We start from the raw sequence: 15,044 nt of genomic DNA on the forward strand, positions 1-15,044 counted from the left end.
GCGTGATGCTGCCTGGCCTTACGGGTATCCCCCTTCAAAGTGATTGACAGAAACTGTCGCTTATAGTGAAATTCCACGTTCAGATAATGCGCAAACCGAAACCAGGTAAATATATACAGACTTTACTGTCGCTTGTGACAGCACAGCCGATGTTACGTTAACTCATTCACTCACTCATTGTTCTTACAGATGAACAAACGTTGGTCGCTGACAGTACCCTGTTAAAGGACAAGGATTCTTCCTATAAAGAACTGGAGATGAGATAATGTCAACAACAATTTAAACTGTTTGTTCCGTCCCTTGCAGTCACACAGGTGGTCTTTTAAAGGCCGATGTGGATGTCAATGTCAACACTGTACAACACTGGCCAGTACTTTAATGCTGATGTGATGTCATGTCATGTCATGCGATCGTGAGAATAACAGAGCTTGAATTTGTCAACACTTCCTTTCCAGAAACGGCAGTTTGATCTGTATCTACGAGATAGTAGTACAACAAATAGCATCAGGCCTGGCAGAAGTGTTGAGACAGGAATTGGCTCAGTTTATCAATGAACAATGGAGCGATGGACAAATCAGAACTTTAAACCTCGACTTAACAAGAGAATGTTGTTTGGTACTTACGACATCAAGCGAAACATCGTCTTCTGTATTCTGTCCTTCTCCACCTGTTCCTACAGAATCAACAACCAGCATTCCATCCTCATCCACAGTTCAGTCGTATATAGCCACAGTTTCATCGGCGACTGTGACCCCAAAAAGAAGCAATAACTATACAGCCGACACCTGCCACAACTGCTGCATCATCGGCGTCATCTACGCAGGTACCATTTACAGCACCACCTCCAGATGTAACTACTGCTTAGTCGACACCTGCCACAACTGCTGTATCATGAGTGTCATCTACTCTGATACCATTTACAGAACCACCTCCAGATGTAACTACTGCTTAATCGACACCTGCCACAACTGCTGTATCATGAGTGTCATCTACGCAGACACCATTTACAGCAACACCCCCAGATGTAACTGTGACTCAGTCGACACCTGCCACAACTGCTGTATCATGAGTGTCATCTAGTCATATACCATTTACAGCACCACCTCCAGATGTAACTGTGACTCAGTCGACACCTGCCACAACTGCTGTATCATGAGTGTCATCTACTCAGATACCATTTACACCACCACCTCCAGATGTAACTGTGACTCAGTCGACACCTGCCACAACTGCTGTATCATGAGTGTCATCTAGTCAGATACCATTTACAGCACCACCTCCAGATGTAACTGTGACTCAGTCGACACCTGCCACAACTGCTGTATCATGAGTGTCATCTAGTCAGATACCATTTACAGAACCACCTCCAGATGTAACTGTGACTCAGTCGACACCTGCCGCAACTGCTGTATCATGAGTGTCATCTACGCAGATGTATTTCACAGCACCACCTCCAGATGTAACTGTGACTCAGTCGACACCTGCCACAACTGCTGTATCATGAGTGTCATCTAGTCTGATACCATTTACAGCACCACCTCCAGATGTAACTGTGACTCAGTCGACACCTGCCACAACTGCTGTATCATGAGTGTCATCTAGTCAGATACCATTTACAGCACCACCTCCAGATGTAACTGTGACTCAGTCGACACCTGCCACAACTGCTGTATCATGAGTGTCATCTAGTCAGATGCCATTTACAGCACCACCTCCAGATGTAACTGTGACTCAGTCGACACCTGCCACAACTGCTGTATCATGAGTGTCATCTAGTCAGATACCATTTACAGCACCACCTCCAGATGTAACTGTGACTCAGTCGAAACCTGCCACAACTACTGTATCATGAGTGTCATCTAGTCAGATACCATTTACAGCACCACCTCCAGATGTAACTGTGGCTCAGTCGACACCTGCCACAACTGCTGTATCATGAGTGTCATCTAGTCAGATACCATTTACAGCACCACCTCCAGATGTAACTGTGACTCAGTCGACACCTGCCACAACTGCTGTATCATGAGTCTCATCTACTCTGATACCATTTACAGCACCACCTCCAGATGTAACTACTGCTTAGTCGACACCTGCCGCAACTCTTGCATCATCGGTGTCATCTACGCAGATGTATTTCACAGCACCACCTCCAGGTGTAACTACGACTTAGTCGGCCCCTGCCACAACTGCTGTATCATCGGTGTCATCTAGTCAGATACCATTTACAGCACCACCTCCAGATGTAACTGTGACTCAGTCGACACCTGCCACAACTGCTGTATCATGAGTGTCATCTAGTCAGATACCATTTACAGCACCACCTCCAGATGTAACTGTGACTCAGTCGACACCTGCCACAACTGCTGTATCATGAGTGTCATCTAGTCAGATACCATTTACAGAACCACCTCCAGATGTAACTGTGACTCAGTCGAAACCTGCCACAACTGCTGTATCATGAGTGTCATCTACGCAGATGTATTTCACAGCACCACCTCCAGATGTAACTGTGACTCAGTCGACACCTGCCACAACTGCTGTATCATGAGTGTCATCTACTCAGATACCATTTACAGCACCACCTCCAGATGTAACTGTGACTCAGTCGACACCTGCCACAACTGCTGTATCATGAGTGTCATCTAGTCAGATACCATTTACAGAACCACCCCCAGATGTAACTGTGACTCAGTCGACACCTGCCGCAACTCTTGCATCATCGCTGTCATCTACGCAGATGTATTTCACAGCACCACCTCCAGATGTAACTACTGCTTAGTCGACACCTGCCACAACTCCTGTATCATGAGTGTCATCTAGTCTGATACCATTTACAGAACCACCTCCAGATGTAACTACTGCTTAATCGACACCTGCCACAACTGCTGTATCATGAGTGTCATCTAGTCAGATACCATTTACAGCACCACCCCCAGATGTAACTGTGACTCAGTCGACACCTGCCGCAACTCTTGCATCATCGGTGTCATCTACGCAGATGTATTTCACAGCACCACCTCCAGATGTAACTACGACTTAGTCGGCCCCTGCCACAACTGCTGTATCATGAGTGTCATCTACTCAGATACCATTTACAGCACCACCTCCAGATGTAACTGTGACTCAGTCGACACCTGCCACAACTGCTGTATCATGAGTGTCATCTAGTCAGATACCATCTACAGCACCACCTCCAGATGTAACTGTGACTCAGTCGACACCTGCCACAACTGCTGTATCATGAGTGTCATCTAGTCAGATACCATTTACACCACCACCTCCAGATGTAACTGTGACTCAGTCGACACCTGCCACAACTGCTGTATCATGAGTGTCATCTATTCAGATACCATTTACACCACGACCTCCAGATGTAACTGTGACTCAGTCGACATCTGCCACAACTGCTGTATCATGAATGTCATCTAGTCAGATACCATTTACAGCACCACCTCCAGATGTAACTGTGACTCAGTCGACACCTGCCACAACTGCTGTATCATGAGTGTCATCTACTCTGATACCATTTACAGCACCACCTCCAGATGTAACTACTGCTTAGTCGACACGTGCCACAACTGCTGTATCATCGGCGTCATCTACGCAGATACCATTTACAGAACCACCCCCAGATGTAACTGTGACTCAGTCGACACCTGCCGCAACTCTTGCATCATCGCTGTCATCTACGCAGATGTATTTCACAGCACCACCTCCAGATGTAACTACTGCTTAGTCGACACCTGCCACAACTCCTGTATCATGAGTGTCATCTACTCTGATACCATTTACAGAACCACCTCCAGATGTAACTACTGCTTAATCGACACCTGCCACAACTGCTGTATCATGAGTGTCATCTAGTCAGATACCATTTACAGCACCACCTCCAGATGTAACTGTGACTCAGTCGACACCTGCCACAACTGCTGTATCATGACTGTCATCTAGTCAGATACCATTTACAGCACCACCCCCAGATGTAACTGTGACTCAGTCGACACCTGCCGCAACTCTTGCATCATCGGTGTCATCTACGCAGATGTATTTCACAGCACCACCTCCAGATGTAACTACGACTTAGTCGGCCCCTGCCACAACTGCTGTATCATGAGTGTCATCTACTCAGATACCATTTACAGCACCACCTCCAGATGTAACTGTGACTCAGTCGACACCTGCCACAACTGCTGTATCATGAGTGTCATCTAGTCAGATACCATTTACAGCACCACCTCCAGATGTAACTGTGACTCAGTCGACACCTGCCACAACTGCTGTATCATGAGTGTCATCTAGTCAGATACCATTTACAGCACCACCTCCAGATGTAACTGTGACTCAGTCGACACCTGCCGCAACTGCTGTATCATGAGTGTCATCTACGCAGATGTATTTCACAGCACCACCTCCAGATGTAACTGTGACTCAGTCGACACCTGCCACAACTGCTGTATCATGAGTGTCATCTACGCAGATGTATTTCACAGCACCACCTCCAGATGTAACTGTGACTCAGTCGACACCTGCCACAACTGCTGTATCATGAGTGTCATCTACTCAGATACCATTTACAGCACCACCTCCAGATGTAACTGTGACTCAGTCGACACCTGCCACAACTGCTGTATCATGAGTGTCATCTACGCAGATGTATTTCACAGCACCACCTCCAGATGTAACTGTGACTCAGTCGACACCTGCCACAACTGCTGTATCATGAGTGTCATCTACTAAGAAACCATTTACAGCACCACCTCCAGATGTAACTGTGACTCAGTCGACACCTGCCACAACTGCTGTATTATGAGTGTCATCTAGTCAGATACCATTTACAGAACCACCTCCAGATGTAACTGTGACTCAGTCGACACCTGCCGCAAATGCTGTATCATGAGTGTCATCTACGCAGATGTATTTCACAGCACCACCTCCAGATGTAACTGTGACTCAGTCGACACCTCCCACAACTGCTGTATCATGAGTGTCATCTACTCAGATACCATTTACAGCACCACCTCCAGATGTAACTGTGACTCAGTCGACACCTGCCACAACTGCTGTATCATGAGTGTCATCTAGTCAGATACCATTTACACCACCACCTCCAGATGTAACTGTGACTCAGTCGACACCTGCCACAACTGCTGTATCATGAGTGTCATCTAGTCAGATACCATTTACAGCACCACCTCCAGATGTAACTACTGCTTAGTTGACACCTGCCGCAACTGCTGTATCATGAGTGTCATCTACGCAGATGTATTTCACAGCACCACCTCCAGATGTAACTGTGACTCAGTCGACACCTGCCACAACTGCTGTATCATGAGTGTCATCTACTCAGATACCATTTACAGCACCACCTCCAGATGTAACTGTGACTCAGTCGACACCTGCCACAACTGCTGTATCATGAGTGTCATCTAGTCAGATACCATTTACAGCACCACCTCCAGATGTAACTGTGACTCAGTCGACACCTGCCACAACTGCTGTATCATGAGTGTCATCTAGTCAGATACCATTTACAGCACCACCTCCAGATGTAACTGTGACTCAGTCGACACCTGCCACAACTGCTGTATCATGAGTGTCATCTACTCAGATACCATTTACAGCACCACCTCCAGATGTAACTGTGACTCAGTCGACACCTGCCACAACTGTTGTATCATGAGTGTCATCTAGTCAGATACCATATACACCACCACCTCCAGATGTAACTGTGACTCAGTCGACACCTGCCACAACTGCTGTATCATGAGTGTCATCTAGTCAGATACCATTTACAGCACCACCTCCAGATGTAACTACTGCTTAGTCGACACCTGCCGCAACTGCTGTATCATGAGTGTCATCTACGCAGATGTATTTCACAGCACCACCTCCAGATGTAACTGTGACTCAGTCGACACGTGCCACAACTGCTGTATCATGAGTGTCATCTACTCAGATACCATTTACAGCACCACCTCCAGATGTAACTGTGACTCAATCGACACCTGCCACAACTGCTGCATCATGAGTGTCATCTAGTCAGATACCATTTACAGCACCACCTCCAGATGTAACTGTGACTCAGTCGACACCTGCCGCAACTGCTGTATCATGAGTGTCATCTACGCAGATGTATTTCACAGCACCACCTCCAGATGTAACTGTGACTCAGTCGACACCTGCCACAACTGCTGTATCATGAGTGTCATCTAGTCAGATACCATTTACAGAACCACCTCCAGATGTAACTGTGACTCAGTCGACACCTGCCACAACTGCTGTATCATGAGTGTCATCTAGTCAGATACCATTTACAGCACCACCTCCAGATGTAACTGTGACTCAGTCGACACCTGCCACAACTGCTGTATCATGAGTGTCATCTAGTCAGATACCATTTACAGCACCACCTCCAGATGTAACTGTGACTCAGTCGACACCTGCCACAACTGCTGTATCATGAGTGTCATCTACTCAGATACCATTTACAGCACCACCTCCAGATGTAACTGTGACTCAGTCGACACCTGCCACAACTGCTGTATCATGAGTGTCATCTACTCAGATACCATTTACAGCACCACCTCCAGATGTAACTGTGACTCAGTCGACACCTGCCACAACTGCTGTATCATGAGTGTCATCTAGTCAGAAACCATTTACAGCACCACCTCCAGATGTAACTACGACTTAGTCGGCACCTGCCACAACTGCTGCATCATCAGTGTCATCTACGCAGACACCATTTACTGAACCACCCCCAGATGTAACTGTGACTCAGTCGACACCTGCCGCAACTCTTGCATCATCGGTGTCATCTACGCAGATGTATTTCTCAGCACCACCTCCAGATGTAACTACTGCTTAGTCGACACGTGCCACAACTTCTGTATCATGAGTGTCATCTACTCTGAAACCATTTACAGCACCACCTCCAGATGTAACTACTGCTTAGTCGACACGTGCCACAACTGCTGTATCATCGGCGTCATCTACGCAGATACCATTTACAGAACCACCCCCAGATGTAACTGTGACTCAGTCGACACCTGCCGCAACTCTTGCATCATCGGTGTCATCTACGCAGATGTATTTCACAGCACCACCTCCAGATGTAACTACTGCTTAGTCGACACCTGCCACAACTGCTGTATCATGAGTGTCATCTACTCTGATACCATTTACAGAACCACCTCCAGATGTAACTACTGCTTAATCGACACCTGCCACAACTGCTGTATCATGAGTGTCATCTACGCAGACACCATTTACAGCACCACCCCCAGATGTAACTGTGACTCAGTCGACACCTGCCGCAACTCTTGCATCATCGGTGTCATCTACGCAGATGTATTTCACAGCACCACCTCCAGATGTAACTACGACTTAGTCGGCCCCTGCCACAACTGCTGTATCATGAGTGTCATCTACTCAGATACCATTTACAGCACCACCTCCAGATGTAACTGTGACTCAGTCGACACCTGCCACAACTGCTGTATCATGAGTGTCATCTAGTCAGATACCATTTACAGCACCACCTCCAGATGTAACTGTGACTCAGTCGACACCTGCCACAACTGCTGTATCATGACTGTCATCTAGTCAGATACCATTTACAGAACCACCTCCAGATGTAACTGTGACTCAGTCGACACCTGCCACAACTGCTGTATCATGAGTGTCATCTACTCAGACACCATTTACAGCACCACCTCCAGATGTAACTGTGACTCAGTCGACACCTGCCACAACTGCTGTATCATGAGTGTCATCTACTCAGATACCATTTACAGCACCACCTCCAGATGTAACTGTGACTCAGTCGACACCTGCCACAACTGCTGTATCATGAGTGTCATCTACTCAGATACCATTTACAGCACCACCTCCAGATGTAACTGTGACTCAGTCGACACCTGCCGCAACTCTTGCATCATCGGTGTCATCTACGCAGATGTATTTCTCAGCACCACCTCCAGATGTAACTACGGCTTAGTCGACACGTGCCACAACTTCTGTATCATGAGTGTCATCTACTCTGAAACCATTTACAGCACCACCTCCAGATGTAACTACTGCTTAGTCGACACGTGCCACAACTGCTGTATCATCGGCGTCATCTACGCAGATACCATTTACAGAACCACCCCCAGATGTAACTGTGACTCAGTCGACACCTGCCGCAACTCTTGCATCATCGGTGTCATCTACGCAGATGTGTTTCACAGCACCACCTCCAGATGTAACTACTGCTTAGTCGACACCTGCCACAACTGCTGTATCATGAGTGTCATCTACTCTGATACCATTTACAGAACCACCTCCAGATGTAACTACTGCTTAATCGACACCTGCCACAACTGCTGTATCATGAGTGTCATCTACGCAGATACCATTTACAGCACCACCCCCAGATGTAACTGTGACTCAGTCGACACCTGCCGCAACTCTTGCATCATCGGTGTCATCTACGCAGATGTATTTCACAGCACCACCTCCAGATGTAACTACGACTTAGTCGGCCCCTGCCACAACTGCTGTATCATGAGTGTCATCCACTCAGATACCATTTACAGCACCACCTCCAGATGTAACTGTGACTCAGTCGACACCTGCCACAACTGCTGTATCATGACTGTCATCTAGTCAGATACCATTTACAGCACCACCTCCAGATGTAACTGTGACTCAGTCGACACCTGCCACAACTGCTGTATCATGACTGTCATCTAGTCAGATACCATTTACAGAACCACCTCCAGATGTAACTGTGACTCAGTCGACACCTGCCACAACTTCTGTATCATGAGTGTCATCTACGCAGACACCATTTACAGCACCACCTCCAGATGTAACTGTGACTCAGTCGACACCTGCCACAACTGCTGTATCATGAGTGTCATCTACTCAGATACCATTTACAGCACCACCTCCAGATGTAACTGTGACTCAGTCGACACCTGCCACAACTGCTGTATCATGAGTGTCATCTACTCAGATACCATTTACAGCACCACCTCCAGATGTAACTGTGACTCAGTCGACACCTGCCGCAACTGCTGTATCATGAGTGTCATCTACGCAGATGAATTTCACAGCACCACCTCCAGATGTAACTGTGACTCAGTCGACACGTGCCACAACTGCTGTATCATGAGTGTCATCTACTCAGATACCATTTACAGCACCACCTCCAGATGTAACTGTGACTCAGTCGACACCTGCCACAACTGCTGTATCATGAGTGTCATCTACTCTGACACCATTTACAGCACCACCTCCAGATGTAACTGTGACTCAGTCGACACCTGCCACAACTGCTGTATCATGAGTGTCATCTAGTCACATACCATTTACAGAACCACCTCCAGATGTAACTGTGACTCAGTCGACACCTGCCGCAACTGCTGTATCATGAGTGTCATCTAGTCAGATACCATTTACAGCACCACCTCCAGATGTAACTGTGACTCAGTCGACACCTGCCACAACTGCTGTATCATGAGTGTCATCTACTCAGATACCATTTACAGCACCACCTCCAGATGTAACTGTGACTCAGTCGACACCTGCCACAACTGCTGTATCATGAGTGTCATCTAGTCAGATACCATATACACCACCACCTCCAGATGTAACTGTGACTCAGTCGACACCTGCCACAACTGCTGTATCATGAGTGTCATCTAGTCACATACCATTTACAGAACCACCTCCAGATGTAACTGTGACTCAGTCGACACCTGCCGCAACTGCTGTATCATGAGTGTCATCTAGTCAGATACCATTTACAGCACCACCTCCAGATGTAACTACTGCTCAGTCGACACCTGCCACAACTGCTGTATCATGAGTGTCATCTGCGCAGATGTATTTCACAGCACCACCTCCAGATGTAACTGTGACTCAGTCGACACCTGCCACAACTGCTGTATCATGAGTGTCATCTACGCAGATGTATTTCACAGCACCACCTCCAGATGTAACTGTGACTCAGTCGACACCTGCCACAACTGCTGTATCATGAGTGTCATCTACTCAGATACCATTTACAGCACCACCTCCAGATGTAACTGTGACTCAGTCGACACCTGCCGCAACTGCTGTATCATGAGTGTCATCTAGTCAGATACCATTTACAGCACCACCTCCAGATGTAACTGTGACTCAGTCGACACCTGCCACAACTGCTGTATCATGAGTGTCATCTACTCAGATACCATTTACAGCACCACCTCCAGATGTAACTGTGACTCAGTCGACACCTGCCACAACTGCTGTATCATGAGTGTCATCTAGTCAGATACCATATACACCACCACCTCCAGATGTAACTGTGACTCAGTCGACACCTGCCACAACTGCTGTATCATGAGTGTCATCTAGTCAGATACCATTTACAGAACCACCCCCAGATGTAACTACTGCTTAGTCGACACCTGCCGCAACTCTTGCATCATCGGTGTCATCTACGCAGATGTATTTCACAGCACCACCTCCAGATGTAACTGTGACTCAGTCGACACCTGCCACAACTGCTGTATCATGAGTGTCATCTACGCAGATACCATTTACAGCACTACCTCCAGATGTAACTACTGCTTAGTCGACACGTGCCACAACTGCTGTATCATCGGCGTCATCTACGCAGATACCATTTACAGAACCACCCCCAGATGTAACTACTGCTTAGTCGACACCTGCCGCAACTCTTGCATCATCGGTGTCATCTACGCAGATGAATTTCACAGCACCACCTCCAGATGTAACTGTGACTCAGTCGACACGTGCCACAACTGCTGTATCATGAGTGTCATCTACTCTGACACCATTTACAGAACCACCTCCAGATGTAACTACTGCTTAGTCGACACGTGCCACAACTGCTGTATCATCGGCGTCATCTACGCAGATACCATTTACAGAACCACCCCCAGATGTAACTACTGCTTTGTCGACACCTGCCACAACTGCTGCATCATCAGTGTCATCTACGCAGATACCATTTACAGCACCACCTCCAGATGTAACTGTGACTTAGTCGACACGTGCGACAACTGTTGCATCATCGGTGTCATCTACGCAGATGTATTTCACAGCACCACCTCCAGATGTAACTACGACTTAGTCGGCCCCTGCCACAACTGCTGCATTATCAGTGTCATCTACGCAGATACCATTTACAGCACCACCTCCAGATGTAAATGTGACTTAGTCGACACGTGCGACAACTGCTGTATCATGAGTGTCATCTACTCAGATACCATTTACAGCACCACCTCCAGATGTAACTGTGACTCAGTCGACACCTGCCACAACTGCTGTATCATGAGTGTCATCTAGTCAGATACCATTTACAGCACCACCTCCAGATGAAACTGTGACTCAGTCGACACCTGCCACAGCTGCTGTATCATGAGTGTCATCTAGTCAGATACCATTTATAGCACCACCTCCAGATGTAACTGTGACTCAGTCGACACCTGCCACAACTGCTGTATCATGAGTGTCATCTAGTCAGATACCATTTACAAAACCACCTCCAGATGTAACTACTGCTTAGTCGACACCTGCCGCAACTCTTGCATCATCGGTGTCATCTACGCAGATGTATTTCACAGCACCACCTCCAGATGTAACTGTGACTCAGTCGACACCTGCCACAACTGCTGTATCATGAGTGTCATCTAGTCAGATACCATTTACAGCACCACCTCCAGATGTAACTGTGACTCAGTCGACACCTGCCACAACTGCTGTGTCATGAGTGTCATCTACTCAGATACCATTTACAGCACCACCTCCATATGTAGCTACTGCTTTGTCGACACCTGCCACAACTGCTGCATCATCAGTGTCATCTACGCAGATACCATTTACAGCACCACCTCCAGATGTAACTGTGACTTAGTCGACACGTGCGACAACTGTTGCATCATCGGTGTCATCTACGCAGATGTATTTCACAGCACCACCTCCAGATGTAACTACGACTTTGTCGGCCCCTGCCACAACTGCTGCATCATCAGTGTCATCTACGCAGATACCATTTACAGCACCACCTCCAGATGTAACTGTGACTTAGTCGGCACGTGCGACAACTGCTGTATCATGAGTGTCATCTACTCAGATACCATTTACAGCACCACCTCCAGATGTAACTGTGACTCAGTCGACACCTGCCACAACTGCTGTATCATGAGTGTCATCTAGTCAGACACCATTTACAGCACCACCTCCAGATGTAACTGTGACTCAGTCGACACCTGCCACAACTGCTGTATCATGAGTGTCATCTAGTCAGATACCATTTACAGCACCACCTCCAGATGTAACTGTGACTCAGTCGACACCTGCCACAACTGCTGTATCATGAGTGTCATCTAGTCAGACACCATTTACAAAACCACCTCCAGATGTAACTACTGCTTAGTCGACACCTGCCGCAACTCTTGCATCATCGGTGTCATCTACGCAGATGTATTTCACAGCACCACCTCCAGATGTAACTGTGACTCAGTCGACACCTGCCACAACTGCTGTATCATGAGTGTCATCTAGTCAGATACCATTTACAGCACCACCTCCAGATGTAACTGTGACTCAGTCGACACCTGCCACAACTGCTGTATCATGAGTGTCATCTACTCAGATACCATTTACAGCACCACCTCCAGATGTAACTGTGACTCAGTCGACACCTGCCGCAACTCTTGCATCATCGGTGTCATCTACGCAGATGTATTTCACAGCACCACCTCCAGATGTAACTGTGACTCAGTCGACACCTGCCACAACTGCTGTATCATCAGTGTCATCTAGTCAGATACCATTTACAGCACCACCTCCAGATGTAACTGTGACTCAGTCGACACCTGCCACAACTGCTGTATCATGAGTGTCATCTAGTCAGATACCATTTACAGCACCACCTCCAGATGTAACTGTGACTCAGTCGACACCTGCCACAACTGCTGTGTCATGAGTGTCATCTACTCAGATACCATTTACAGCACCACCTCCAGATGTAACTGTGACTCAGTCGACACCTGACACAACTGCTGTATCATGAGTGTCATCTAGTCAGATACCATTTACAGCACCACCTCCAGATGTAACTGTGACTCAGTCGACACCTGACACAACTGCTGTATCATGAGTGTCATCTAGTCAGATACCATTTACAGCACCACCTCCAGATGTAACTGTGACTCAGTCGACACGTGCCACAACTGCTGTATCATGAGTGTCATCTAGTCAGATACCATTTACAGCACCACCTCCAGATGTAACTGTGACTCAGTCGACACCTGCCACAACTGCTGTATCATGAGTGTCATCTAGTCAGATACCATTTACAGCACCACCTCCAGATGTAACTGTGACTCAGTCGACACCTGCCACAACTGCTGTATCATGAGTGTCATCTAGTCAGATACCATTTACAAAACCACCTCCAGATGTAACTACTGCTTAGTCGACACCTGCCGCAACTCTTGCATCATCGGTGTCATCTACGCAGATGTATTTCACAGCACCACGTCCAGATGTAACTGTGACTCAGTCGACACCTGCCACAACTGCTGTATCATGAATGTCATCTAGTCAGATACCATTTACAGCACCACCTCCAGATGTAACTGTGACTCAGTCGACACCTGCCACAACTGCTGTGTCATGAGTGTCATCTACTCAGATACCATTTACAGCACCACCTCCAGATGTAACTGTGACTCAGTCGACACCTGCCACAACTGCTGTATCATGAGTGTCATCTAGTCAGATACCATTTACAGCACCACCTCCAGATGTAACTGTGACTCAGTCGACACCTGCCACAACTGCTGTATCATGAGTGTCATCTACCAAGATACCATTTACAGCACCACCTCCAGATGTAACTGTGACTCAGTCGACACCTGACACAACTGCTGTATCATGAGTGTCATCTACTAAGATACCATTTACAGCACCACCTCCAGATGTAACTGTGACTCAGTCGACACCTGACACAACTGCTGTATCATGAGTGTCATCTACTAAGATACCATTTACAGCACCACCTCCAGATGTAACTGTGACTCAGTCGACACCTGCCACAACTGCTGTATCATGAGTGTCATCTAGTCAGATACCATTTACAGCACCACCTCCAGATGTAACTGTGACTCAGTCGACACCTGCCACAACTGCTGTATCATGAGTGTCATCTACTCAGATACCATTTACAGCACCACCTCCAGATGTAACTGTGACTCAGTCGACACGTGCCACAACTGCTGTATCATGAGTGTCATCTACTCAGATACCATTTACAGCACCACCTCCAGATGTAACTGTGACTCAGTCGACACCTGCCACAACTGCTGTATCATGAGTGTCATCTAGTCAGATACCATTTACAGCACCACCTCCAGATGTAACTGTGACTCAGTCGACACCTGCCACAACTGCTGTATCATGAGTGTCATCTAGTCAGATACCATTTACAGCACCACCTCCAGATGTAACTGTGACTCAGTCGACACCTGCCACAACTGCTGTATCATGAGTGTCATCTAGTCAGATACCATTTACAGCACCACCTCCAGATGTAACTGTGACTCAGTCGACACCTGCCGCAACTCTTGCATCATCGGTGTCATCTACGCTGATGTATTTCACAGCACCACCTCCAGATGTAACTGTGACTCAGTCGACACCTGCCACAACTGCTGTATCATGAGTGTCATCTAGTCAGATACCATTTACAGCACCACCTCCAGATGTAACTGTGACTCAGTCGACACCTGCCACAACTGCTGTATCATGAGTGTCATCTAGTCAGATACCATTTACAGCACCACCTCCAGATGTAACTGTGACTCAGTCGACACCTGCCACAACTGCTGTATCATGAGTGTCATCTAGTCAGATACCATTTACAGCACCACCTCCAGATGTAACTGTGACTCAGTCGACACCTGCCACAACTGCTGTATCATGAGTGTCATCTAGTCTGATACCATTTACAGCACCACCTCCAGATGTAACTACTGCTT

The 15,044-nt window shown here is 47.3% G+C and overlaps 1 protein-coding gene across 1 annotated transcript; it reads left to right on the forward strand.

Annotated features, from left to right (window-relative positions):
* The first annotated feature begins 557 nt into the window (after positions 1 to 557).
* Positions 558 to 14,739, forward strand: LOC137282226 (protein psiR-like). Its single transcript, XM_067813961.1, has 6 exons — positions 558 to 711; positions 6,782 to 7,462; positions 7,871 to 8,506; positions 10,523 to 11,203; positions 11,741 to 12,073; positions 14,612 to 14,739. The coding sequence occupies exons 1-6, from the start codon at positions 558 to 560 to the stop codon at positions 14,737 to 14,739; spliced, it is 2,613 nt and encodes an 870-aa protein (XP_067670062.1).
* Positions 14,740 to 15,044: the final 305 nt, after the last annotated feature.

The sequence above is a fragment of the Haliotis asinina genome, chromosome 4 (genome assembly GCF_037392515.1).
Source record: "Haliotis asinina isolate JCU_RB_2024 chromosome 4, JCU_Hal_asi_v2, whole genome shotgun sequence".
NCBI classification, from domain to species: Eukaryota; Metazoa; Mollusca; class Gastropoda; order Lepetellida; family Haliotidae; genus Haliotis; species Haliotis asinina.